The sequence below is a fragment of the Sebastes fasciatus genome, chromosome 4 (genome assembly GCF_043250625.1).
Source record: "Sebastes fasciatus isolate fSebFas1 chromosome 4, fSebFas1.pri, whole genome shotgun sequence".
NCBI lineage: Eukaryota > Metazoa > Chordata > Actinopteri > Perciformes > Sebastidae > Sebastes > Sebastes fasciatus.
The window spans coordinates 2,244,652-2,272,590 of NC_133798.1; the positions used below are offsets into that span (position 1 = coordinate 2,244,652).

The 27,939-nt window shown below is 42.2% G+C and overlaps 2 protein-coding genes across 3 annotated transcripts in view; one reads left to right on the top strand and one right to left on the bottom strand.

Moving 5' to 3' along the window:
* The window catches only part of LOC141766924 (spondin-1-like), a 191,647-nt gene that overhangs the window by 71,475 nt on the left and 92,233 nt on the right, over positions 1 to 27,939 (bottom strand). The window lies entirely within an intron of this gene.
* Positions 21,341 to 27,926, top strand: LOC141766933 (uncharacterized). Of its 2 annotated transcripts, XM_074634146.1 has the most exons (7): positions 21,341 to 21,587; positions 22,241 to 22,309; positions 22,413 to 22,550; positions 22,745 to 23,078; positions 26,557 to 26,721; positions 26,921 to 27,165; positions 27,656 to 27,926. In XM_074634146.1, the coding sequence occupies exons 2-5, from the start codon at positions 22,242 to 22,244 to the stop codon at positions 26,572 to 26,574; spliced, it is 558 nt and encodes a 185-aa protein (XP_074490247.1). In that variant the 5' UTR covers positions 21,341 to 21,587; position 22,241; the 3' UTR covers positions 26,575 to 26,721; positions 26,921 to 27,165; positions 27,656 to 27,926. The 2 variants fall into 2 exon arrangements, with proteins under 2 accessions (XP_074490247.1, XP_074490246.1); XM_074634145.1 differs by lacking the exons at positions 26,557 to 26,721; positions 26,921 to 27,165; positions 27,656 to 27,926 and having other exon boundaries at positions 22,745 to 23,550.

Here is a 27,939-nt window from a genome sequence, read left to right on the forward strand (position 1 = left end):
GTTTCTGGTCCATCTATCTGTGTAATGTTTATAGATTATTATAATTATTTATTTCTTAAAGGTTTATAAATCATTTGGTAATCACTTACAAAAAATGTTATTAAAAAATGTTACATATAGAATTTATAAACTAATATTTCATATTACACAAGCTAATGATAAAATGACATAAATTATAGCATTACTAACCATTAGTAAACTATTAATTATCATTTCATTGTTTGTTAACAGTAAAATAACTATCAACTGAATTTAATTTCAATTAATTCAATTTACCATTTATAAATGATGGTTATTATAAAGTGTTACCAAATCGAGTTTTATTTTTATCATATAATATTTTAATTTTTTGAAAACATGCTTACATGGTAAATATTTTTTAAAACATTTTAATTTCATCAAATTATTACCTAACTAACTATCTAAAAACCTCCCTAACTACCTAACTAACCCCCTAACAGGTTACACTGTTAAATAAATGTAGTGGGGTAAAAAGAACAACTCAACACAATTTCTGTTTGACTATTAGTGGAGTTGCAGTATATAAAGTAGCATAAAATGGAATGGAAATGGAAGTACTCAAGTAAATTAAAAGTACATCTTATGCCCGGGTCAGACTAAACGATATGAGCCCGATTATCCCCAACACGGCCGTCGTAGGGGATCGGGAACGATAAATGAGTGTCGTGTGTGAAAATCGATCCTCTTATCTCGTGTAGTGTGTCATAGTACACGACAACCGACGCCACGTCTGGGCGCCCCACGACACCCCGAGGAAACGTCTAGCCGGTCAGAATTTTTCATCTTGACACACCTAGTGTGACATCTCCAACGACGTGTTCCTTTGCGTCGACCAATCAGGTGCTCTCTCCAGCGCACAGTCACAGTCAGGTCACTTGGTAATAAACAAACATGGAGAAAAGGAGGAGGGATGGCGAGTTTGCTGCTGTCAGGTGGGACAACCAAACTGACTGAAGTATGGACAGCCCGTACCGTCCTCTCTGAGCCACCAAGGAGCTCATCCACAACCCTTTTTTCTTTCTTTTCTTTTTCTTTTCGCAACACGAGACCGCCACGACACACACAACGCTTCTGTCGCCATGATTGACAGTTGCTTCATCCGCCTCCCCGATGACGTCGGAACTCACGCATGATCGTTGAATACGACGTGCCGTGATTGGTCGTGGTCATACGTGTAGTCTTGTCAGTCACCCGACCAAGACACTGCAAGAGTTTATGGCGCTGTGATCGTTAGATCTGACATGGTGACCATCGTCAAAGACAAAAATATTGTGTAGTCTGATCCCGGCATTAGTCTGATTATTCATGAGCACTCCACAAGCTCAACACCGATCCCCACTGAAAACATTTCCACCTGTGCGTTTCTATAAACAGCAGAAATAGAGCTACACAGTAAACTCTAATGGTGCAACTTCAGTTACAACTTCTACTTCTGTGGTTCTCCCCACTGCACGTCTCCCTGGCGAACTCACGGTAATGATCTTGTCACAGGGCTAAATTGGTGTGTTCAACACAGCTGATTACACCGAGGCTGATTGGCGCAAAATATAACTGGCTGCAGTTCCCCTAATGAAGAGGGATGTGAACTGGTGTCAAGCTGCTGTCACGCAGTAAATGCCAACCCACATGTCAGCGCTGACACAGGCACTGAGGTTGAGGTGGGGGGGGGCCCTGATTACACCTTATCATTCAATATCCGGCTGATAGGTGTTAAACAACGATGGAGTGACAAGGATAACACAGAGCAGAGGAACCTAAGGAGGGAGTGAAGGGAGAAAGAAAGGGCAGCATGGAGAGATAATGGCAAAATGTGTGTGTGTGAGTGTGGGAGTGAGGAAAAGAATAAAAAAACAAGACTCGGTCAAACCGAGTATATGTCTGGACCGTATATGGTCAGCATGTGAATTTGTGGCTAAATTGTTACACAAATAGTCAGAGGTCATGTCTATAATGTTTTTTGAACAGTTTTTTCCACTTATGTTTTAATGTTTGATTGAAAGACAACTTATAATGAAGCAAATGACATTCAGTAATAGTAAATGGTAACATTTACTAGTCAGTATATTATACATTTTATACAAGGTGAAAAGGTATTAGCATGACATACAGTCTGCAAGGTTAACAGTATTTCAGTTTTTTATTAAAGCATGTGTATCAAAAGCATTCTTCATATAAGTGATGTGTAACAATATATGCATACTTCCCTAAAGTTTATGTCATCACTGACGTTGTTTCTGCCGTATTTATTCCTAGATGGAGCGTTAATGGAGCAGCTACAATGTTAGCATAGCCTGGCACTGATCGATCCAAACTCCATTCAGAAAACAAGCATTTTAAAAGTCGCGTGCTTGTCGTCTTGGTAACAGACCTGACAAAGCATGATTCAGACTTTTTACTAATCAGCATCATTCTGTAGTTATTTTGGCACATTTTTGATTTGTTTACAACAACGACGCTGCCGTATTTATGCCTAAATGACGTTAGTAGCTACAATGTTAGCATAGCCTGGCATTGATCGGTCCAAACTCTGTTCAGAAAACAAACATTTTAAAAGTTGTTTGCTTGTTGTGTTGCAGACAGACCTGACAGAGCATGAATTTGGTCTTTTTACAAATCAACATCATAATGTAGTTATTCCGGCATCATTTTGATCCGTTTATTGCAATTAAATCACAGCACAGTCTGTTTATTTTGGGTTCATACCGCAGTAGCGACGTGTTGCTTGCTAGATACAGATACAGTATGTAAATACAGCGCTCCGCCGGGTTACGTTAAGAACCCAGGCACAATGGTTTTCTGGTTTTCTGACATATCTGGGACTTCCACAACATGTACAAAGCAGCAACTGTGGTTATTTCTGGAGGAAAGCAAGGTGAAAATTAGCTTGGCGCTTAGTGTGAATGCACGGTAACACAATACGAAGCACAACATAACGTAACTTAAACGAGCATAAACAATAGCAGATGTACAACAACAGCACTATGTAATGATACATTGAACCACTGACACGCTCCCCAGAAAACATAAACACAGAACTGTTCTCCGCCTTTTCATTTTGAAAGAGCAACGACCAATGAGGAAACTCCAACAGTCGGCCGACCAATCCTGTAACTTCATCACACTTTGCGTTTGTAGGACTGGCCCTGTGTGGTCCAGCCAAACATGAAATGAGGGATGGAGGGAGGCAGGAAGAAAGGGTAAAAAGAATGCAAGGGAGGAGTGGAGGGAGGACAGATAGAGAAAGAAAACATTAGGAAAGGAAGGAAAAGACTGACAGCAAAAAGGAGGGAATGAAAAGAGAAGAAAGGTTCAAGGGGAACGTAACAGAAATATTAATTTCAGAGGGAAGTTAAAGAGAAAAGAATGAAATGTACCAAAGCCAGAAGGTGTGCAGGTGACAAACAATGCGCTGTTTACCATATACCGCGCTGCTCTGATGTGTTGGGGATTAAAGCTTCGGTCCACATGAAAGAAGCAGCCTCATTATCAAGCTCCCAGCATATTGTTACTTAGTAGGCATGAGAGGCTAACAAGCTACTGTGCGTCCCCTATTTGCCATGTGTATTTTTGCTACTAGGAGAACTGATCTTACCATCTACCAAACACACCCCTTTTGATCAAAACTTAATCTTTCCTCTCACCTCTAATGAGATACAATGGAATAATAATTAGGATGAAAATCTATGGCGGGAAGTGCGGTAATACTTAAAAAAAAATCTTTTCATTATTTTGAAACTGGGAGACAGACTCGGATCTCGCCCGAGGGCAGCAGCTTGGGAGATAATTGGGGATTCATGATGTGATTGTGATTATTGATGAGAGAGGAGTGGGAATAGTTGGCTGCTGTTAATCCCGACTCGCCACCAACAGAGAAGTCGCCGCTGACACAAACAACAGGTGTGGACTAGCATTTTAGTATTCTTCCAGGGCTTTTAATGAATACAAATTCCCAATTAGGAGAGGATGGAGGCACGAACGCACACACAAGCACCCATAACACACACACAAGCACAGACGCCACAGATGCAAACATAAAGTGGCAGCTGGAGAACTGCAATAGTGTTCCCTGTGGAAAACACTGAGCAGTGTGTATTGGATTAACAAAGGGGAGTGAAGGTATGCAATCATTTCTCCATCCAATAGGATTCATATTTGCAATGGAAAATATAGACAATAACTAGGGCTTTCAATCGATTAAAATATTTAATTGCGATTAATCGCATGATTGTTCATTTTTTATCCCTTCAAAATGTACCTTAAAGGGAGATTTGCAAAGTATCTAATACTCTTATCAACATGGGAGTGGACAAATATGCTGCTTTATGCAAATGTATGTTTTTGGAAATCAATTAACAACACAAAACAATGACAGATATTGATCCAGAAACCCTCACAGGTACTGCATTTAGCATAAAAAATATGCTCCAATCATAACATGGCAAACTGCAGCCCAACAGGCAACAACAGCTGTCAGTGTGTCAGTGTGCTGACTTGACTATGACTTGCCCCAAACTGCATGTGATTATCATAAAGTGGGCATGTCTGTAAAGGGGAGACTCGTGGGTATCCATAGAACCCATTTACATTCACTGATCTGGAGGTCAGAGGTCAAGGGACCCCTTTGAAATTGGTCATGCCAGTTTTTCCTTCGCGACAAGCTAGTATGACATGGTTGGTACCGATGGATTCATCAGGTTTTTCTAGTTTCATATGATACCAGTATCTTCACTCTAGCTTTAAAACTGAGCCCCGGGAAACCTCTGTTGGTCTGGAGGAGCTGCAGCAGTTATTTCTGCACAAACGGCAGGCAGAGGAGCAGAGTACAGCAGAGACTCCGGCCCTTGAGACCAAAGCTACGGTCTCCCCCGCGTCCTCCGACCGCGGCCAACACTGTTTAACAGACGGGCTTCACTAGATACAACCAAGAGGTTTTGGTGCTTTCGCGTAGTTTGTGTTGGAGTCTTGTCTGAACAGCGTAGCCACACGGGAACGTGATTTATACGTGTAAGAAGTTACAAACAGTTCACTTGTCTTCAACTTTGTTCCTCATCTCTTTTCAGTCAAAATCCCCCTAACCTTCCCTCTGGAAAAAAAAAACGAGAACCCTGGCAGAGAATTCAATGTCCAAACAAAATAAAACAAAGTAAGACATTGCCAAGGACAAGACGGGCCCTACGGTGTCAGCCAGCCCAACAGACTGTCTCGCTACAGCCTCAATCTCCTCCATTGATTTGCTGACAGGGGATCTTTAGCCCCGAGTAAAAACGATCCATTCCGGACAACACTTTCTGTCAGCCCCATGCATTTTTAAATACCATATTAAACATTAACGACTGGGCAAGAGTTATTACAACCACAATTATATTAATCTAATTCATCGCTTAATACATCACTTGGTTTATCCATTTGGCTCTGCTGTCACATTATCTGTACAGACAGACTCTCATTGTGGCTTTAAAAAAAAAACATCCATTTATATATTCAAAAAAGAACATCATGACTAATACTATTTGATAACAGATAATTCAACAGGCAGTTGAAGTGTCAGGCAAGGCATCAAAGCTGAGGGAGGCAGTTTATTTCTGGCGTTATTGTGCAAAAAATTCAATAATAACCTTTCAGCATATTGTAATTCTAGTGGAATCCCAGGGTAGGTAGTTTTCTGGAAAACAAAAACAAAACACTGCCAGAAATTGGAAAATATAGCCCTCATTCAGCAGCTCTTCCATCTCTGTCCTAAGCCCCTCCCACCAGACGAGCGGGGGCACGTGCACGCGCTTCATACAGTAACCTGTACGAGTACCAGTCATTCATTTCAATCAGCATCCTTCATATAGTAACCTGTTGATTTATTCGTCATGTAAATTACGGCACTCCCAGAGTTATTTAAACCCAAACTGCAATCTTATCCTAAACCTAAGTCTAGTAGTTTGTTGCCTAAGCCTAACCAATTCGATCTATTCTTAAACCTAACCAAGTCGGTTTATTTTAAAAAGACTGGAGCGGAAATTGATGTGCGTCACTTGTTGCTAGACTGTAAAGAAGAATCCATATCCTTTCATGTATTTTCTACCTCAGTTTATGTTGCTTGAATATCTATGCCTTGGTTTATATCATTACCCATCCTTTTGCTATACATAATGCTGTATTCTGTGGAGTAAGGCTGCAGTGTTGTGTTGTATGTAATGCTTCACATAGAATTGATATTCATTTAAGTCCTTTATTTCTATGGTTACAGAACCACACACAAACGGACACTATACTTCCTGTCTGAAGTATAAATGGTGCACAGTGCGTGAAGTTTACAATAAAGTTCACTGAAAACAAATCCCTCTCAAGAGCATTTTTACTGATGTCCCACGGTGATTACCCTATCCTACCAGCAAACTAGTAGTCAAGAGCAGATCGCCATGTCCGATTTAACATAGACATTCCTAGGGAAAAGCACGGAAAATACGTAGTTGACAGTCGTGCTGAGTGTCACAAAAAAGGGAAATTTGTGTCTATGTACACGAATCAAATAGATTAAATTTTGTGACTAATTCACAAACTGCCGTGAGACTGCGTTGGTATTTTTAGAAGAGCCAATAGGAACGTTTTCTCTCTGAAATCACTTGTGATTGGCCAAAGTCTCCCATCTAGATGTTCTAAAGCCTGAAAACAGAGCCATGAGGAGGAGCAGAAGTCTAGTTTTCTCTCAGAACACTTGAATTACAATACGCTGAAAAGGTTATTATGGGATTTTTGCCCAATGACGCCAAAAATATACTGCCTACCCCAACTTTATGGAATTAAAATGTGAGCAAATTATGAAAGAAAAGGCTATTTAGAGCCAGCAGTCGTCTCCACAGTAAAGAGGAGATGATACATGAACAGTGACATTGAAAGCAAAATATCCTCAGAGCATCTGAGCGTTGAGCTTAAATGAAGTCCCCACTACAAAGTGAAGCATCAGTCTTTCAACATTAGATGAAAGAAAAACAAAGGCATGGGATGCACTATGAGAGATGTCGACATGTTTCCCACCACCAGCATGTAATTGAGAAGAGAAGCTACATTGGAGAGTACATCCTGTGGACAGTAACAAACCTACACATTTGCTGCATTCAAAAGGTTGCTATTTAAAGGGAAGAATTAAATGAAAACACAAGTCATATTTTTCGGATTCTAATTAATCATCGTGGCCATGAGATGTTTATGTCATCAGCCTTATACTCATAATGTCACTCGGTAATTAAGAAATCTGTGGTAACAGCAATTCCTCCATTAAGTTTTCATTTCACACAAAAAGCTGAACATTAAAATGGTGTTTTAAATGCGCTTGGGTCGAGAGGCTGCTATATAGTCCCTCGCTCGCAATGTTAGGTTCCCAGCGTCTGGGAAAACAACAATATGAATGCCCAAAGCCTTTGACAATGAAAGCGAACGGCACAAATTTGTGCATTCTCCTGTTAGTACTGTTGTTGTCATTTAGTTGGCAGAAGTTTATATTTCTTTAAAGGTCCTAAATTCCAAATTCAGAGCATATCTATGACTGAGGTATTGCCTCCTCACGGCTCTCTATGACGACGGATGAGCCAACCCTTAGCAGCTAAGGGCATGCAACAGTGCAAACAATGGCAACGGTGCTGCCAGAACTAACAGTGTTAACCTGGAGGGGAACTGGAGGTTGGGCGTTATGCTTCCGCGATGACGCCATGGGTCATGACGGCGTTATCAGCTGTAACCGCTGTATGATAACAGTGCAGAGTGGCGGCTATCAGCTAGCTAGTGGGGCACACACACTGGGACTCACATGCTACGTAAAGAAAGCTCAGAGAAGCTCGGATTACAACACACACAGAGTGAGATTGACTTCATTCTCTGCTCAGGTAGACATTACTCCACTATATCTTTACATAGCCAATAGTTGTTTGCTGTGATATTAATGTTTTGAATTAAGCACATTTAAAGAAGATCGCAACTGCGGTCACCCTGACCAAAGTGGACTATCTTCTACAGCACAAATGTGAAAGTCTTCCTTTTGAAGAGAAACTTGAAAATGAAACACCTCGGTGACCAACAGCCGCAGATATTGTTATCAATATAAATCTCTTGTTAAAAATATTCAGATTTAAAGGCCGTGTTTCTAAACATATTATAAATATTGGAAAATAATGACTGAAAACATGTTGCAAAGAATGTGAACGTTGTAGTACTGGATTGTGGAGTTAGACCGTTAAACTGTTTTTGTGTTCCGGATTTTTTGTGCGGGGCTGAAATCATGGCTCGATGACACTGGAGCCATCCTTAACATAACCCCACCCATCTTCACAACTTTGGTTTTTGAAACGCAAAATACAAACCCAGAAGATCATTACGTCAGTTAGCTCAGCCAGTAGAGCATGCATCTTATATTAACATGATGTGGGTTCAAGTCCCGCTATAGGCCTTGGCATTTTCATCAGTGCTTTAGTATTGTAATGTATTTTTATGATTGTAATTCATCTCATGTCCTATGTATATTTATTATTTTTCTGTAAACTAACTAAACTAAAAATGAATAGTCAGTATGGAGTACAAGGGCCACGAATGTCTTTGAGACTACCAGGACCACAAAAGAAAGCACTTTGTTCACGGCCCCAGCGGTGAGGTCCGGGCGGGGGGCGCTGTAAAGATAGCAGCCGCAAAGCCACCATCGCCCCGAGCCTTTCCAAGCCGACCGACCGCCTTGAATGAAATGCGCCCGGTGGGGGACAGCCAGCACCGGGGAGAGGGGAGAGGAGATCCGGGGGGGATCCTCCCACACCGAGTCTAACCTGCCGAGTTGAATCCCCCAGGGCACTGCGCGACTGGGGCCGTTACCGGCCTCACACCGTCCACGGGCTGAGCCTCGATCGGAAGGACTCAGGCCCCATTTCCCCAATCCGCCCGTCAGAAGACGATTTACCGCTGGGCTCTTCCCTCTTCGCTCGCCGCTACTGAGGGAATCTGTCCTGCACCTTCCCCGCTTGTGGGTGTGGTTTCAGCCATGGATGTATTAAGAGAGGTTTCCAGTTTCTCTGTGTCTTCAGCGACACGCCCCCAGCAACAAGCCCACCGCGACACGCCCCCAGCGTCTTAGAGCAGAGAATACTGATGATTTTTACATGATTTTGAAAGCTAATTTTATATACTTGGTGATTTTTTTAATCATTCAAATTTGTCTGGGTGGTTAGTAACACATTGTTCTGTGGTGTGACAAACCCAGAATATATATTTATTTTTGCTTTACACAGACTTTAACGAGGGATGGTGCTCCAGGGAAAAAAAGGCTAATTCATAGCTTTTCAAAGAAGCTTCACATGTGTGTTATTGGGAGGGGATAGTACCTGGTCAAGAACAGGCTTTCAGGATTTTAACCCTCTTTCTGAGAGGATTACCAAACATGAAAGCAGCTGGGCAAAGTGGTAAAATTGGGCAAAACATAGCTACCCAAATTGACAGTGCATACAAACAGGGAAACAGGAAATTGAGGAGAACAGGTTAGGGATGCACCGATACCGATACCAGATATTGGGCTGATACTGACTCAAATAGCTAGGTCGGATATCGGTGACAATGGGGCCGATCTAATAAATTCAATTTCATATTTATATACTATATACATTATATACTGGAATTTTCAATCTGGTTTAATTTTGGACCAATTTGTTTCTGCATTAAAAAGGTTTACACCTGAGTGTAATTCCTGTTAATTTTGAAGATTTTTTTGCCAAGTCATTGGTGTGATTTATTATTTTAATGGTAAATAACAATTCACTTAATTTCTATCTATGTATTTATTTGTTACATTTTATGTTACAAAATTAGAAAAGCGATGTTTAAGTCAAGCCAGATGTTGTCTTACACCTAAAATAATGATCCCACTCACTTCCACACAGTGAGGCATACAGCTGATTAATTGATCACTGGTATCGGATCGGTACTCGGTATCGGGACTGAAAAACTCGGATCGGTGCATCCTTAGAACAGGTATGCCCAGTCGGCTTATCACCTGTGTTAAATTGTGTGGAAAATGTAAATTAGTACATTAGGCGAGATTGTAGAATTGTGTAATTTTTTTGGTATTGCACCATTTCCTTCCCACCTAAAAACACCACTGACCACGTGGAGTAGAAATAGAACTACAAGATGTAACAAGATGAAACACTGGACTAAAATGAATGATTTAACACAAAACACCTGCTAATGTTGGGAAACGGCCTTTGGAAAATGGAGGGAAGCTGTCTTTTCACACTGACAGCCCGGACACACCAGGAAAGTCAGGAGCGCGTGGCGGCTGCGTTACCTGTTGTTTTTTATTTCGGCGTCCATGTTAACAGGTTAGAGCAGCCACACTGCCCGCGTCTCAGTTGCGTCTCTTCTAGAGATTCGAGGTCTAGCCTCTCGCATCTCACAGCAGCAACAGACTGTGAAAGTGATATATTGACTGTATATTAACATCATATCAGCAAAATTACTACAGTTTCAATGTCTAGACATCTGTAGAATATGTCACGGACAGTGAAGGTGATCTATTGACTGTATATTGACATCATACCAGCAAGATTACTACAGTTTCGATCTATCTGTAGAATATGTTACGGAGATGAAAAAAAGTAAAGACTTATTTTTAAATCAACACTTCCTGCTTTCATTTAGAAATAAAAGCCCTCAAGTGTTTTTCTCTGTGGACAGAATTCCTTTATTTGTTAATACGAGGCTTCATTTTGAAATATGTGCCGGAAAGTGTTCTAGAACATGCAGTGGCTTGGAGAGCTCCATGAATGAATATAGTATGGAGTTTTAATTGTGGATTATTACTATTATTTACAAATTACCACACGTTTCTTAACCTTTCTCTGTCTAAAATAAATATAAATTATATTTATAATGAAATGAAATGGCCATTAAAAGGCAAACTCTATGTACAAAAGAAAGGGCTGACAGCAGCAGCTGCAGCAGCAGAAACGCAGCAGACACACAGCTGAAATGCAGCTGGTGTGAACACCCGACGCGTGAATCACGCGGCCACCACACGCTCCCGACGTTCCTGGTGTGTCTGGGGCTTGAGACTCAAAACTTACCATGAACTTCAGCTGTTTCTCAAACATCTATGAAAGAAGTGCACATTTTTCAAGTTGAGACACTCTACAATTGCTCAATTTATGCTACCTAGACGGGACACCATCCGCATCTTTCCATTAACTGCACATATGCAATTGTGCTGCCTCTAAAAATCCTGTTCAGACTATTTTCCCAGTGACAGGGGCAGAAGGTAATACAATATCAGAGATGCAGTCATTAATTGCTACAAGAAAGCAGAGGTGCAAAGCGCAAATAAAATTAAATAATCTCTCAAACTAGGGAGGATGGATCTCGGCTGTCACTGTCTCCCTCCTGAAACTCTCAGCCAATTAGAGATAGTTGTGAGACGCTGTCCGTCTGCCAGCCGCCAAAAGCTTTCCAAGTATCCCCCAGGACCGACTCTGTGAGCGCGATGTGTGTATCTGTGTGTGTGCATACCCCGGTGTCATCATCTGCTCCCTGACTTAACCACCTCTCACTCTTTCCCAGCGAGAACTCAAGATAGCACTACATAATACTACTCCCACGTGTGCACAAATCACAAAGATACACACAGAGGAGAAGACACACACTCAGACGCACACACAAAGCCAGTGGCGGGCTGAGCTGTCTCTCATTTTTCCACCCACCTCTCGCTCTCGGAGACAAGCGAAGTTAAGTCCAAATATAGTGCGGCTGACAGCACCCTTCATTGCAACCTGCTGTATGACCAGCTTGACAAACGCTGTCAAGTCACTCCGAGGCCAAACAGACAGCGCAGACATGCATGGGTGTGAAAAATGTGCAAAAATAATATGTATATACACAAGCAAAGCATCGTCTTCTATAAAGCAGCAGACTTGGGGTTAAAAGGATAATATATTCTACTTGTTTTTTATCGAAGATGATACGTATCTGATTAAAACGAAGATGCCTCGAGGCAGGGAGAAGTGCGAGGCGTCAGGTTCGTGTAAGGCAGCAGCATGAATTCATCAAGACAGATGGGAGTCGTTCTATGATGAATGACAAGGACGCACACAAAAAAATATTCCCATGTTTCCATCAGGGAAACGCTGTTGGCATCAGTGTCATTATCTGTGACGGCTTGACAAGCTGCCTATCACCCCATGGTTCCCAAAGGGACAACGTGATGTCACACAAATGATGTGTACTCACAACAAATAACTCTGTCCACCTGTAAGTGTGTTCATGGTAGAGATTAAAATTACTTTCTATTTTTAGAACTGTCAGATATGTTTATGTGTGCAGTTAATATAACAACAAATAGTTATTGATAGCCTGTTTTCCAAAGTAACCTATAAAAGCAAAATCTATCACGGAACACATTACCCTACAATTTTCACCAAAGAATAAAAACTAAAAGGTGTCCCACACCAAAAGATGAGATGTGAGAGACCCGACACATAATGACATGTAATGTTAAATTTATCAGTTTTGCTCCTATAGAGTGCTCCAGGGATGACGTATTTTTATAGGCAGTTAGCATCGCCCTGGATCCCTCGACAAAGAACCAATGGGATTGTTCCATTGGGTTTTGGATTATGGCAGAAAATAATCTCTGTGGCAAACAAACGTTTATATTTACACGTTTTGTTCAGCAAGATAATCTCCACAAATGAACACCACTTTTATGATTTTTGAAGTGTACACACAATTGCCAGAAGTAAAAGCTAACGTTAGGTTATAAACGAACTACACCACGGTCACATGAGCGCGAGTAAACACAACGAGGCTGTAAAGGAGGACGAGTCGGCGTGATGACGTTTAGTAATCTCATTTAGCCACTTGTTAGCAACCACCTTTTTTAAGACACGTAAAAGCTTCAAAATTCACGAGAGGGGTATTTATTTATTTATTTTATATTGTAGAATAAAACGTTAAAATCTCTTTAGCTTGTGTTAACCACAGACTTTTTCAGGCATCTCACCAAAAAACAATTAAAAAAACCCATCGACTTTGAGACGAGGGAACCGGAAGTGCTAAAATGCTAACTAATTTCCGGGGTTTAGGGCTCATTCCTATAGCACTCTACAGTGTGTGGTGAGCCGCAGAATCAATTCATGAACAACAAGAGTTCCGACAAAAAATACGAAGATCTCGCAAAATATCTCGCCATCAAACGTGACTTCAGTGTTAAAAAACATGGCGGGCCAGGCAGGTAGAATTAGCGTTGTTAGTTTTTGCACTATTTTGTACTGAAAATGTATGAAGGATGGATGGATGAAGTCGTGGAGACACGTTAAATAAACACTCACTTTGTTGCCACAAATAAACAAGTTGGTCCTCCATCTCTGAGCTCCATCTTACTACTACTTTATGCTTCGCGTTTTGCATTAGCTCATGCATTAGCTGCCATGACGGCAGTGGTTGTCCTTCCTTCTTCAGTCAGCTTGGTTCACAGTCGGCTATCGTTCTTTCCCACGTGACTGCGTCATCGGCTGTCCTCGCTCGGGGTTCCCAACACACACAACAGGATATCCGATCATAATTATGTATAATATTTCGATTTGAAATCAGTGCGGCCAGGATGGACATCCAAGTCAGTCGGGGATGTAAAAAACACACTTACCATACCTCACACCATAGGGATATCTGAAAAAGATAATCTTTTTGAACCATCAGAAAAATCAGGGCTTTGCGGACGATTGTCAGGGGGGGGGCGATCGGGCCCAAAATCGGCATAAACAATTATGAGAAAGATGGGGGAATGGACAAATGCATTGATCAGCAAGCATGCTGATGCTGCAGGAACCAATGCACGGGCATCGATCGCAGGGACGTCCCACACCAATACACATGGACGTACTGAGGAGAGATGCTGGACAGTGCTGGCTTTCCGATAGTTGTATTATCACTCTTTCCATCCACCACTATTGGTTTTGTGTTATCAGCCCTACTTGTATTAGTTATTACAGCTGCTAGACTGCTATTGTGGCTGCTTCTATATCTCTCTCTCTCTATCTCTCTCTCTCTCTCTCTCTCACTCTATCTATCTATCCCCCCAGCCGGTCTCGGCAGATGGCCGCCCGCCCTGCGCCCGGTTCTGCTCCAGGTTTCTTCCCAGTAATCGGGGAGTTTTTCCTGGCCACAGTGCGCTTGGTGGATCCTGTTGGGTCTCTAAACTATGGTGTACGGTCATAGACCTGCTCTATATATAAAGCGTCTTGAGATAACTTCTGTTGTGATTTGACGCTATACAAAAATAAATTATTGATTTGATTTGATTTGATTTGATCAGTGTTTCAGTGCAAAGTCTTGGTCAGTATCCTGTCCCAAATGATTTCTTCTTTTCACTGCTTGAACTGTTGCACTGATCAGCAGCATGGAGCATTTCAGTAACATTATGCATCTGACAGTAATTTTAGCTGATGTTATTTATTTTTTTTGAAGAAAGAAAAGTAACAAGTTCATGGACTGAATGCATTCACAATCCTACTGAAAATGAAAAAAAGAAGCGGCAAAAAAAAGAAACACTAAAACTACTTCTATACAAATGTAAACTGATGCTTACGTAACATGATCAAATGCTGTGAATAACAAGCAACACATTCTCACTCCCAACTCATCAAATACTGCCACTAGGTCAGCGCCCCTCAGCATTGGAAACCGCCGCAAGGGGTACCCCTCTTGCGTTACTTTTGGACGGACCAGGGACGGCGTGTCAATATATGCTTGTTACATGCATAATGTCCTTTCAATATAAACTTCCTTTTTCACAGCAAGTTAGGTTTAGGCAACACAACCACTTAGTTAGGGTTAGGAAACGGAAGTGGTTGACGTTAACTTGACTGATTCACAAGAATTACGGGGCTGATGACACTAACAGGTCACGTGACCAGTGAATCACGGGACTGACGATGCCGACGAGTCATGTGAAAAACAGACGTGACGAAATAAGTCAATGTTTCACACGGGACACAAACACCGGTCTGCTGGTTGAACCGCCGCCCCTCATGCCCACTCTGAGCAGACTCTCATGCTATTAATACTACGTCACCTGCTCCGACTGTCGAATAACGCCGCGGGTGGGTTTACAACGGAGTTAGTTGAAAGCCCGGTCTGTCACATACTGTTGCTAAAGGGTGCCTCCGTGCGTCGGTTTCCGATGCCGAGGGGCACTTACCAAACGGCGGTATTTGACGAGTTGAGAGTGAGAACAGGTTGAAACAGCAGGAGGAAATGAAAGGACTTCCACTCAGTGTGTGAAATGCAGATGGAGAGGGAGAGAAGGTTGTGCAGAGTCAGGAGCTGACTATTACTCCCCTTCACTGCGAGCACGTCGAACAGCGACGCTGGATAATTACCAAACCGACGGAGAGAAATTTCCCCGCTGAGGCATTTGAGCAGTGCCACAAAAAAACATTTCTCTCGGTAGAGTGTAGACGCTGTGACGGCTTGACAAAACATCTCAGGGAGCAGCGCCGGTTTGTGAACATGCTACACTGAGATCCACCAAGAGAAGGAGAAAGTAAATCACTTAGCATTACTTCCTTCGCTCTTAATCTGACAGGTGTCAGCCATGTGAAAGGAATGGGAGGGAGACTTTGGAGCGCTCTCAGAGCGCCTTGTGTTTTCTTTCTCTATTCAGTGGTGCGATCCGGACTTCTACGAGAAGCAATAAAGACGTAGGGAGTGGTGTGTGTGTTTGTGTGTGTGTTTGCCCGTCCGCCTCTCCGTCTATCTGCGGCACGTCTGCAGCAATTTCCTGTGAAGTGTTTTGAGTAGAAAGATGAAAGTGAAGGATAGCTCTCTTGCTCCTCTCCTCCCATACTGCCTGCTCTCCTTCCTCTCACCCTCCACCCTTCTCTGACAATCTGTCTGAAATAAGGGCTTTCAGAAAAAACACTATGAGAGGAAAGAAAAAGAAAGAAGGAGAGAGAAAATAGGAGAGGAAGATGAAATGAGACTGTCACGAAAAGAGGAAAATGATACACTCACAAGAGCATGAGCAAAAAAAATAAATAAACGGACATATTCTTGAAGCGATGTCAATCAGTGAGTCAGTGAGGTGTTTGGAGAAAACGCAGAGATGGAAGAGGAAGGACAAGAAGCATGCAGGCAAAGAAAGAAAGAAAGGGGAAGAGGAATGGAAGAAAGTTGCCAGTAGTGTCTGCTGTAGCGCTACCCAGACTTGGAAGGAAAAATGTCACAGATATGTGGACTAAATTCATGGGAGAGGAAGGAAGGATGAAAGAAAGAATAAAATGAATCAAATGAAGGAAGAAAGAAAGGAGACAGGAGAGAATAGTTGAAAAGAAAAGGAGGAAAGAGAAAGAAATGACACATGAGGAAACGACTAAGAAGAAAGATGCAAAAAAGTTCGGTCGGAAGTAGGAAAAGAAAGAAGGCATCAATTAAGAGCGTTAATAAAGCTGCACAACTAAGAACAAAATAACGTTCATGACATCTCTGGAGAACAACGTTGAGTAGAAGTGAAGCAGCCTCAGAACAACAGTAGAAAGCATAGACTTAGATAAGAAGTGGACGTAGTCACCGTGACGTCACCCATCGGTTGTATGTAATAAAATGAGTTTATATTTCATCAAGTTTGCTAATTTTTTGATAATGTAATGAACCGGGACTGTGTTTGTTACTTTATAACAGATGGGACCTTTTGCAGGTTTATTTGGAAAAATAAAAAGTTAAAATGGCAATGTTACAAATAGAAAATGTGCAAACACGCTTTAAAAACAGATGAGCTCCTAGCCGGCGGTATGGTGCGGTGGTTGGCGACGCGGTGTGTTTCCGTGTAACATAACAGCGACTGCCTCTCTCATTCAGCAGCCTTGTTTATGTTCGTTTAACATTACACTACGTTGTCCCTCACCGTCCCGTCATATACCGCTTTTTTCTTCCTCTTTTCTTCTGTTTTCAGACACACCAGGGGTGTGTCTGAAAACATCCCTGCTACCGTCGCACCATTTGTTTGAGCTACGGCGACCTGTGACAGTTGCGTCACGGACCGCGCGCCCTCATTTGCAACCGAATAGACGTTGGTCTGACCCACCTCTCGACCTGGGTCGGGTAGCCGAGTCAGTCGACGTGGGTTAACCCTTTCATACACACAATCAACCCTGGTTGGGTCCTCGGTGTGAAAGGGGTATTAGTTAGGGTTAGAAAACGGTCGTGGTTGATGTTAGCTTCACTGACTAGCGACTAACGGTGCTGACGATACTACCAACTCACGTGACTGACGATACTAACGAGTCACATGACTACCGACTGACTAATAAATCAAGTGAGAAGTAGGGTCATTTTCTCATAGAGTTCTATAGAGAGGCAAAGTCCCACCCCTTCCGGCGGACCACCGTGGGACCTCACGACGCACCTAAAGTCGCGTAATGACGTCTCTCTTGCTGAAGCTACGATGTCTGTGTGTTTCATACTGGGATGAACTCACACCAGTAACGGGTCTGATCCTTCTTTCTCTTCTTGGCTGGTAAAAAGACCAGGAGTCTCTGATAAAACACATCAGGTCAGATAACGTTACATTTGTGCGTGGAACATAGCTTGGTTAGCTAGCTAGTGTTGGTGACGTATATTGTGCGAGACGAGAGATGTAGTTCACTGAGCGGTTAAACTAAATGTTACTATGACAAACTGAGACTTTCTGGACTTGCAAAATGATCTTTTAAATTGACAAACATCAGATGTGTGATTCATGACGCAATTCAAACAGGACCATATAAATATTTGTCTCTTGCCGTTGACTACCATATATTATTTTTTCCGAAATAAGGTCCCATGAGGTCCACCGGAAGGGGCGGGACTTCGCCTCTATACGATCAGACTCCTTCTCTAACCAGAGGCAACCAGAGGAGTCGCCCCCTGCTGGCTCATAGAAAGAATGCAAGTTTAAGGGCACTTTGGCATTGGCTTCAATTCACAGACCCAGAGGTAGCCCGCTGGTAGAAAGCCGATCTCCACGCACAGAGATGGTCATGGTGACACATTTCACATTTCTTTTTTGTCTGGCTGAAACTTTGTAATGGAAAGAAGAGTCGCTTTGTACAGAGGAAATATCAGCTGCAGCGTTTCCCCAGAGTGGCCTGATAGGTACCAGCCCAGGGCAATATGTGGCCAGACCTGTGGCTCGGGGCAACGTTTGGAGGGAAAAGTCTGCTGCTGTGTGTCCACCTGTCTTTATACTCCTGCCTCCTTTGTCTCCCTGTTTTAAAAGGAAAAGGTGAGCTACTGACTGCTCCCTACTGTGCTAAAAGCTGAGTTTTTAAAACATGTTAAGCTTCCGCACAAAAGAATCGCACGTCAAATGGCAATTCACAACAGCTGTATCCATGACTGGCAGGCGCCCGCTGAGCGATGCACACGGAAAGAAAGAAGAGGAACCCGATTGACAAATCCTTTTAGAAGTGAGCAAGAGTGCAACTGTGGAGCGAGCCAGCTGCGGCAGACCTTGAGATTTTAGATGCAGAAATCACTATTGCGGCAGAGAATTGCATTAACTTCATTAGAATGTAATTGGCGGGGCCTGTGATCACACTTCTCTCCATTAAAGTCGAGACAAACGGCTCATTGGTCGGCAGCTCTTGACATTTTGCCGTCTGCGTGATCACACCTGGTTGAGAGCATGTGGCATTTCACAGGGACTAATAATTAGGTAGCTACACTTTTTTTTATTTTGTCCTCAGTGCACTTTGGCATTAAGAGGGTTGTGGATTTACTCCTTGGTCAGCAGCTCTTCAGGTTTTAACAACCTCGAGTCACGTGATCGTTAGACACTCTCGGCTGCTTGTGACATTTCCAAGCGATAAATAATTAGATGTGCAGTGTAATTTTGTTTCTTGAGTAAGACAACGGTGACATTAAAAAGAAACTTTTAGTTCTTCTGGACAAAGGGACACATCTGTCCCTTCTTAACCTACTGACACTTCATTCAAAACGAGCGCAGGCAACTCTCCTTGGCTTGATATAAGCTAGAACAGGGGTGCCCAATACGTCGATCGCGATCTACCGGTCGATCGCAAAGGTAGTGTGGGTAGATCGCATGGCATTAAAAAAAAAATTAAAAATTAAAACAAATTAAAAATAAATTTAAAAATAGACGTCAGCCTATCAGAGCAGATTGAGAACTGTCTGTCAGAGTTTGACAGACGCTTTCAAGACTTTGTTTTACTGGAGCCAGTCGCTACATTCATGTGCTACCCTTTTCGGGAAGATGCTGAGGCTGATCCACTTGCATCAAAAATTGCAACACTGTTTCACCTGAACTCATCTGGAGTGGAGGATGAGATTTTGACACTACAAGCTGACATTCAGCTTAAGTCCAGGGCTCATGGACAGTTCTGGAACTTACTCACAGAGGAAAAGTACCTCAACATGAGGAAATGTGCTACCTCCTTGACTGCATTATTCGGCTCCACTTATTTATGCGAGTCAGCCTTTTCCCACATGAAGATTATTAAGTCCAAATACAGTTCCACCTTGACTGATGATCATTTGGAAGTGTGCTTGAGGCTGGCTATCAGCAGCTACTGTCCGGACTATGCATCCCTGGCTGATTCCATTCAGTGCAAGTCATCAGAGTAAGGTAATGACAAAAAATGTAGTTATATTGTACAATATGGGTTCATGCAGTTATGCAAGGTACACCAACATATATTGTACATATAAAGAATACTCAATATATTTATGAATAAATATATGTTTTGTATTTTTATAGTAGGTAGATCATTTTGACTTGGTCATTTTATAAGTAGCTCGCATGCTGAAAAAGTGTGTGCACCCCTGAGCTAGAAGTATTGTGTGTGCCGTCAGTGCTCGAAGTGCGCTGGTACTCACCGATACGCAGTACCGCCACTTCTACATTTTACTCCTTAGAATAACGACTTTTTCTTGCGCACCGGAACTTCTCACAAGTTGCCGGTACTCTTCTCTGCCCGCTCCATCAGGTTCTCTGGGTGATTCATAACGGGGCAGCACCAGCATATTTGCGTGGCATCTCACAACACCTCTTCCTAACTGAACACGATGCGAACGAGCGAACATCAGATTGTTTCAGTTTTTCCCAAATGAAGATGTCCTAACCTGCTCCGTGCTTCAGCCAACAGGCTGAGCGACGCGGCGCTTGTTTGACAAGCCACTCACCCTGGCTCTATTTATGCAAAGTTTCGCACACCTCAAACCTATTTTCATTAGTCAAAATCAACGCTGACAGTCATATCGCGCTTTCTATGTAATAGAAAGTGACATTGCTCTTAGAGTATCTGGACAATTTTTCGCGCTATATTCGGAAGAGTTTGCTCGGTCGCTGTATGTCAGGAAGAGGTGTAAGCAGTATGAACTAGGGATGCTAATTTTGAAAAATGTTCTTAACCGATAACCGACCCTCGTTAACTGATTATTAACTGTTAACCGACAAGATTTTTGTGTATCAGCTGCAGTGTGTGAGCACAACAGACAACCGAGTCCCCAGTTCACCGTCCGGGAGCGCTAACTTAGCAGCTACGATGCTGCGTGTAGTGTCGCGGACATGCAGCCACTTTCCCAGTAAAAGTCTCCACCGCACATTTAGTTTAGTTTAGCAGGTTGTCAGCTGTGTGTCTGCCCGCTGTAACAATACTTTGTCTGCCCGGATTAACGATAGCGATTGTCCGACAAAACTGTGTGTGTTTGTGCTACGTTAGCAGCTCTAGCTCTGCTGGTAGCTTCGTGCTCAACATTGTCACACACATACGGTCTGTCAGCGCGGCGTAACTTCAGCGAGTTTCCGATAGACCGTGTGTGTGCTGTCGGTGGCGTTCTAGCTGTGAACGTAGCTGTAGCAGACAGTGTGTGTACAGTTTATTTGTCGGTGAATAAATGCTACGAGGCTACAGTACATCTCCTCCGCTCAAGTGAGCTATAGATGGGAGCCAACTTCCTGTATCTGTAACGCCTCTTAAGGTGGACCAGCTTTTCTCCTTAAAGTGACATGTTTTTCTCAGCTTTTTAATTAATTATTAACATTTCTTTTAAAGTTGCAGTAGGCAACAATATTTTGGCATAATTTGGCAAAAAATCCATAATAACCTTTCAGCATATTGTAATTCAAGTGATCTGAGAGAAAACTACACCTCTGCACCTCCTCATGGCTCTGTTTACAGGCTTTAGAAAATCTTGCCCGTGACGGCGGACTTTGACCAATCACAGGGCATTTCAGAGAGAGCGTTCCTATTGGCTGTTCCACAAAAGGAGATGCGCGTTCACGTCTGGTCTCTGCAGATAGTGAAAGCCTCGGTCAATGGCGGAACATCCTACTGAAAAGCTTGCTATTCCAGCATTGGCAGCAACTGCCTACACCTCAAAACAACCCAAAAAAAGAAAGACAGACTTTCAAAAAGACAGTCCAAAAGAGAGTCCGACAATAAGCGGAATAAAACGCGTGTCAATATCGGCGAAGCGTTTCAGCGGTGGAGAGATCTCCGGGACAGCATCGGCCTCACGTTGGACTCCGAGCTTGCAGTTCTTCTCCTGGACAGGTAAGCTACTAACTTCGTTTTCCTGTAATATCTAAATGTTTTGTACTGATTTGTTTGTAGGTAGCTTTACCGTGAAAGCAGGCGATGAGTAGCCAGGTTGAATGTACGTTAGCCTTCTGCTAACCGTAGCCCGAGGCTTGCTGCGGCTAATTCAAGTCCATGTTTATGTTTATGTAGCTACTGTAGCTGGATCCTTGAATCACAGTCTGTCATCTCAAAGGGCTTTATAGACCCATAAGTTTACTAAGAGAAAGAACGGACGGTAATTCCCATAGAATTGTCGCTATATAACGACACATCACAGTCAGTAGTACTCGATACAGTAACCTATATGAGTAGCGTTACTCATACAGTAACGTTACTCATACAGTAACGTTACTCATACAGCAGTGTTACTCATACAGTAACCTGTATGAGTAACGTTACTCATACAGTAACGCTACTCATACAGGTTACTGTATGAGTAGCAGTAACGCTACTCATACAGTAACGTTACTCATACAGTAACCTGTATGAGTAGCGTTACTCATACAGGTTACTAATTATGGTAGCATATGAGTTATATCCTGCATTCTTGGTGGTTATATTCTGGTCTCAGAGTTTGTGATGAGCAGTAATGTGATCTTATTCTCTTATTATTTCATTGTGCTTAGTATGACATCACTTGATTTGAATGCTGACCGCATCAATGTAGAGGAGTTCAACGACATTCAGAATTCCATGTAAGTTTATCTGTTTTTGAATTTCCTCTTTATATTTTGAGCATGTGCCCCTTTGTATATTGGTGCAAGATAATATTACTAAATAATTTGATCCTGTCTATAGCATTGACTGGGCAGATGACACCTTGTGCCACGCTGAAGAGACAGAGTCTGTCTCATCTTTGGAGGAGGAGGAGGAGACCAGGGAAGTCGACAGTGATGACGACAGTGATGCTGATTACATCTTCCCTTTGTGTGTCCGGTAAGTCACTGTGGTGTGTAATTATCTATCCATCCATTTTCTTTTTTTTTTTTGTGTCACGGGAGGGGCCTATAGCTTATGTTCACATTCAGTGAGTGCAAGGAATGTGATTACATAACAGGTGTCCTACATGTCTGAAATTATGTATCCATTTCACAGTGCTTTTTTTGTGATTCATAATATTTTCCCAACAGAACTGGTGGTGCCCTCCCCTCTACGAGCATTCGCTTGGATGCACTTCCAGCCATAAGTATGGAGGACACTGTGCATGACTCTTCAGACGTCGGTCCCACTCTCACAGATGCACCTGAGATGCCAGAAAAGCTCCAGCCCCAGAGAGAAGATGAGGTCATTGGCCAGCCAGCTTCTATTGCCTATCATCTAAACTTGAAGCTGCTGGCTGAGTACCTTCTGCTGCCCATCCCCATGTGTACCGCCAAGGACCCTGTTACCAATGCAGCGTGCCAGGCCCATGGACCCTTTCAGGTGACGGTCAAATCCAGGGCCACAGCTGCCATCATTGAGTGGGTGAGTATTTATTTTACAGTATTGATATTATGTTGTCTTTTAAAATGTTTTAACAATGTAAGCAGCAAATCGTAATTGCTGCATCACAAACTGTTACAAACTGCCTTGGTGGGAATTGGGCAAGGCTGTGAAGAATCTTGTACATTGAGCTGACACCAGCCAGGAACAGCCATTTTTGGAAAATATATGTACTTCATGACTTTGGAGTGTGTGGTACTTTTTGCCCATATTATGTGTTGTATAGTGCAAAATATATGCAGCACCGCACTAAGCTTTGATATGCACAATAAAACCCATTTTGCTTTCTGTCACTCTTCTTTTTTTTCTAGACGTTTCCCTTTGGTCATATTGTGTGGCGTTCGAGTTCACAGTCCGCTCTCAAGTATGGGATGCTGATAGGGGACTTCATGTTGGCTGTCAATATCCTCCTCTCTGGAAACAACTATGCGAAAGTGGCATTACTGTTCAAATTTATGAACATGGGGATGGTGGGAAGGTCCACATTTTTCAAAATACAGGACACCTACTGTGTGGACACCATAAAACAGTTCTGGGAAGAAAAGTGAGGATTAGTTATTTCCCAGCTAAAGCCCAAAGCCAGTGTCGTGGCCCTGGGTAAGTTCTATTTTGACATAGATTTGTGGATATGATACTGACAAATACCGGTTGTTGTACAACCGGAAGTGGTCAGTATCATATCCACTAGAGTGAATCATAAAAAAAGTGTGTTCCAATTTCTGAAATGATTATTTATGTTTTGTTTTAAAAGGAGATGGTCGGATGGACAGCCCTGGATTCTGTGCACAGTACTGCACATATAGTGTGATGGAGAATGACTCTAAAGACATCATCTCCATGGTGACAGTGGACAAACGTGAAACGGCGCGGAACAGTGTCATCATGGAGAAGGAAGCCTTCATCCGGACTTTTGACACACTTTGTCAGTAAATAGGAAATTTGAGCGAAATATGTACTGATGCTCATAGCCAGATAGCTGCACTCTTTAGTACGTATATAGGTTTTTAGTTTGTTATTCATTTTTAATATGTGTGTTGACTTGTGCAGATGTCTGTACTTACAAATGTCTTTTGTTCACTGTTCATACAGCCAAGGACATATATAAGTCATGGGGAGTTCGCCATACCCTTGACATGTGGCACGGATCGAAAAACCTTGGAAAGAAGATCCACCAGGTAATATTATGGAATGTATTTCATTTGAACTCATTGTCACTTCGTCACAAAACTTGCTTACACCAATAATTTTCTTTGATTGTTTTTGCATTTCATTCTGTGGTCAGGCGAGCCAGCAGAAGGGGTGCTCCATTTTACTCATTTGGAGCAAGGATGTGTGCAACCACTTTTGGTTTTGTGCCAAAATGTCGGCAACCTATGACGACTTCTTTGTAAGTACTATATGAACTGTTATTTATATTGCTACTGTAGGGGTTCTACTTTGGTAGGTTTTGGTTATTAGCAAATTAATTAATAAATAATAATAGAATTATTCATATTAATAAAGATTATCAATAAACATCAATAATAAACGGGGCACCACCCTGGAATCAGGGACCAATGACCAAAACGTTAATATAGTCTCATTATATAGGCTAAACTATCAATTTGGAATGTTGATTAATAATTAAATTAATAACTATAACCAAAATAGATAGTAAAGGTTGAAGGATATCGGAGTTCTTGACATAGCAGAGGTTGGCATTATTCACTCTTGTGCAACATTAAAGAGACCAGCATGTATATTCCACAAACATTTATTTACAAGATAATAAAGGTTCAAAACACAATATTAATCTAACTAAATAACTAAACTAAACAAACCAAACACAGTGTGTGTGTGTGTGTGTGTGTGTGAGAGAGAGAGAGAGAGGGCGGGGGGGGGAAACAAGATGGGTTCTTGTCTCAAAATGTCTGTATGGCCTACAAACAAAATGGCGAGCACTGTAAAACTACAAAGATGGCTGAATCAAAGATGGCCGTCAGCATGTCATCACATGACCTCTTTGTTCTAGGACAGAGAGGGGGGTGATGTGGGGTTAAGATTATCTGAAGCTGTATGTTTATGTTTAACTAATTCACAGTTTCTGTATGTGATCTTTATGTGTGTTAGATATGCAGTGGGTTAGAAAAGATGGTTAGTTGCATGCAAGACCTTGTCTATGTGAAGCATAAACTAAACACATCAGATGTGGCAAAGCCAGTTACCCAGATATCAAATACAGATAAATCAACACAGTCAAACTCAATGAATAACATTAAACCAAATCAATACAAGTACTTTCTAGAAATCAAAGTTGGACAGTCTTGCTCAGCCCTGTGCGATTGCTAATGCTAAGGCCCAGTACGTTACCAATCCATGGAAGAAAAGGGTTTGTGATTCCATGTGTTGAAGTTGTGGTTCCAAGTCAAAGAGGTCGTCTTTGCTGTTAGTTTGGTGCTAACTTCTTTGCTTGATAGCTTGAAGTTAGCTGGTGGAAAGGGCAGAGCACTCGCGTCGTCTGCCGTTTGGTTCCTTGGTTGCAATGGCTGTTTCCTAACAGGCCATTGATCAGAACCAGAACTGTTTTGCAAGTTCTGGACTTGAGAGCCGTTCACCTCAACCAGGTCAGCCTGGGTTGAGGAGATGAAGAGCAGAGAGAGCGCAGCAGCTCACCTCTCACACGTCAGGAGAGATGAGCAGATGAGAAGAAAGAGAAGGAACAAAGGACATTCCTCTGGTTTTGTTCTGTGTGATTTTCACACCTCTGGGTGAAATGTTACTGTAGCCAATGAGGACTGAGCTGAGTCCTGTGGTCAAATAGAGCATACCTCCAGGATTCTGGGAGACAGTTCACTGTGTCTGCCACCAGAAATGGCAGGTCCCTACACTACACTTGTGGAGCCAGAAATATTTCACAGCTGCAGACATCATTTCAGCGTAATGTGTCGGATCATTGCTGATGCGTTATTGTTCTCTTAGGACATGTGGGCTGGCCTACTCCATCACGTCACAGGAGAACACGAGTGGGCTCTTGGCGCCTGTCACCATGGACCCTTGTCGGACAACAGGGACAAGGAATGGATAGAGAAGGGATCTGTGGCACACAGAGCACTCATTGAGATAGTGCTAAATGCACGCTGGCTGGGTGAAGTAGTGAAATACCTGGGATTTAGGTATGTGGGCATGGGTTTTACATGTAATGTTTATGTTCACAAGTATTTAACTCAAACAAAGGAAGCTCCTGGCTTACTCCCTATAAACCCACATAGGGAAGAAAAAAGTGAGTAAATCTTGGGAAAGATCATGCAGAGAGTGGGTCCCTTTTTGAAAAATCTCTAAAATACAGATGATTGTAAATCATGCAGTGACTTGATCAAAGTCCTTTTTATTTTTTTACTGTCCACCACTGATTGTGACTATATGTATCAACTAATGACTAATGACAACATAAAAGATCTAACACTTGTTTTTTACTGTTTAGGTCTACAGCAGAACTTGAGTCCTTTCACAACCACATACTGATGTATGCCAGCAAGAGATTCAGTTTCACCCCGCCCGTCTATTCAGCTCGCACCCTACTTGCTGGTTTGGATTATAATCATCATGTCCACTGACCAGTGCAGAGAAAAGCTGATGGCTCCATTGAGTAAGTTCTTAAAATTGACAACAGTATACCCACTAAAACGGAAGTATATTAGTTTTATAATATAAGGTCAAATTTATACATGAATAATTATAATGAATGTTGCCCTTGCACAGGCAGCAGTTTTGCAAATTTATCACAAATTCATTTTTCAATAACCATCTTTTCCTGTTTCGGTCATATGCTAATTTCATTATGTCAGATACCGGAAGCTGTACAACAAGAAGTCGCGGAAGTGGAGCCTGTACACAATGAAGGTCGACAAGGACTATGGCTACATTCCTGACCTCTAGAGGGCCATCCTCCGTAGCCGCACCACAGCAGACAGAGGCATGCCGCGTGTGAGACGCCAGAGGCCTGATGACCCGTGGCAGTATGGTGTGCTATGTGGTATTCCACCTCCAACCACAGAGGAGCTACTGCACACACAAGTCAGTCGACGACAAGGTATAGAAGTTCTTTCAGTGGGCCTCATTCAACATCCCTTCTTCAGAAACCCAAATTGCATGTTTTCACACTAACCCTTGCAGCCTTCACAAAATAGTTTCTCATTACACTGATTCTGATTTTAGTTGATAAAGGTCGCATATAGATTTTGTTAATTACAAGCAGCTTTTTGACGACTACAGAGATGTTATATGAAAGGTATCATTTATGATAATGTAAAGACATCACGCATTGACACACAAAAAGAGACGCATTGACATATTGTCATTGAAATAATATGGTACTGTAGCATGAGAGGCAGAGTAAGACTCTTCTCAACCAACAAAAGACCAGCATAGAGTTGCATGCTAAATAAGTTATTATATATGCATTACAGCAGCCTTTTAAAAAATATTATAGCCTATATATATGGCCTATATGTGTGACGTTATAGTCAAAACTAAACAACTGATTTCAAAATTCTAACATGCTATTCTTTGTTCATTCGCAGGGCCAAGGACTACCTAAGTGAGCAGCCGACCATAGGAGAAGACGTGACCCCTGCGACACCTCACCTGAGTCGACCCCACCTACACCCCTACTATGGCCACCACTCAAAAATACTGACCAGGGGTCAGACATGTTCTATAGGCCTAGCCCCACTGAAAGATGGTGTACTTATTTTTTAATTTACCTTTTTTTAAACTTTTTTTGTGGTGTGTTATGAATGTTTGGGATTGTCATCTATATTTTTGAATGTAATAAAAGTGTTACCCAAGTGAGCTGAATTTCTTT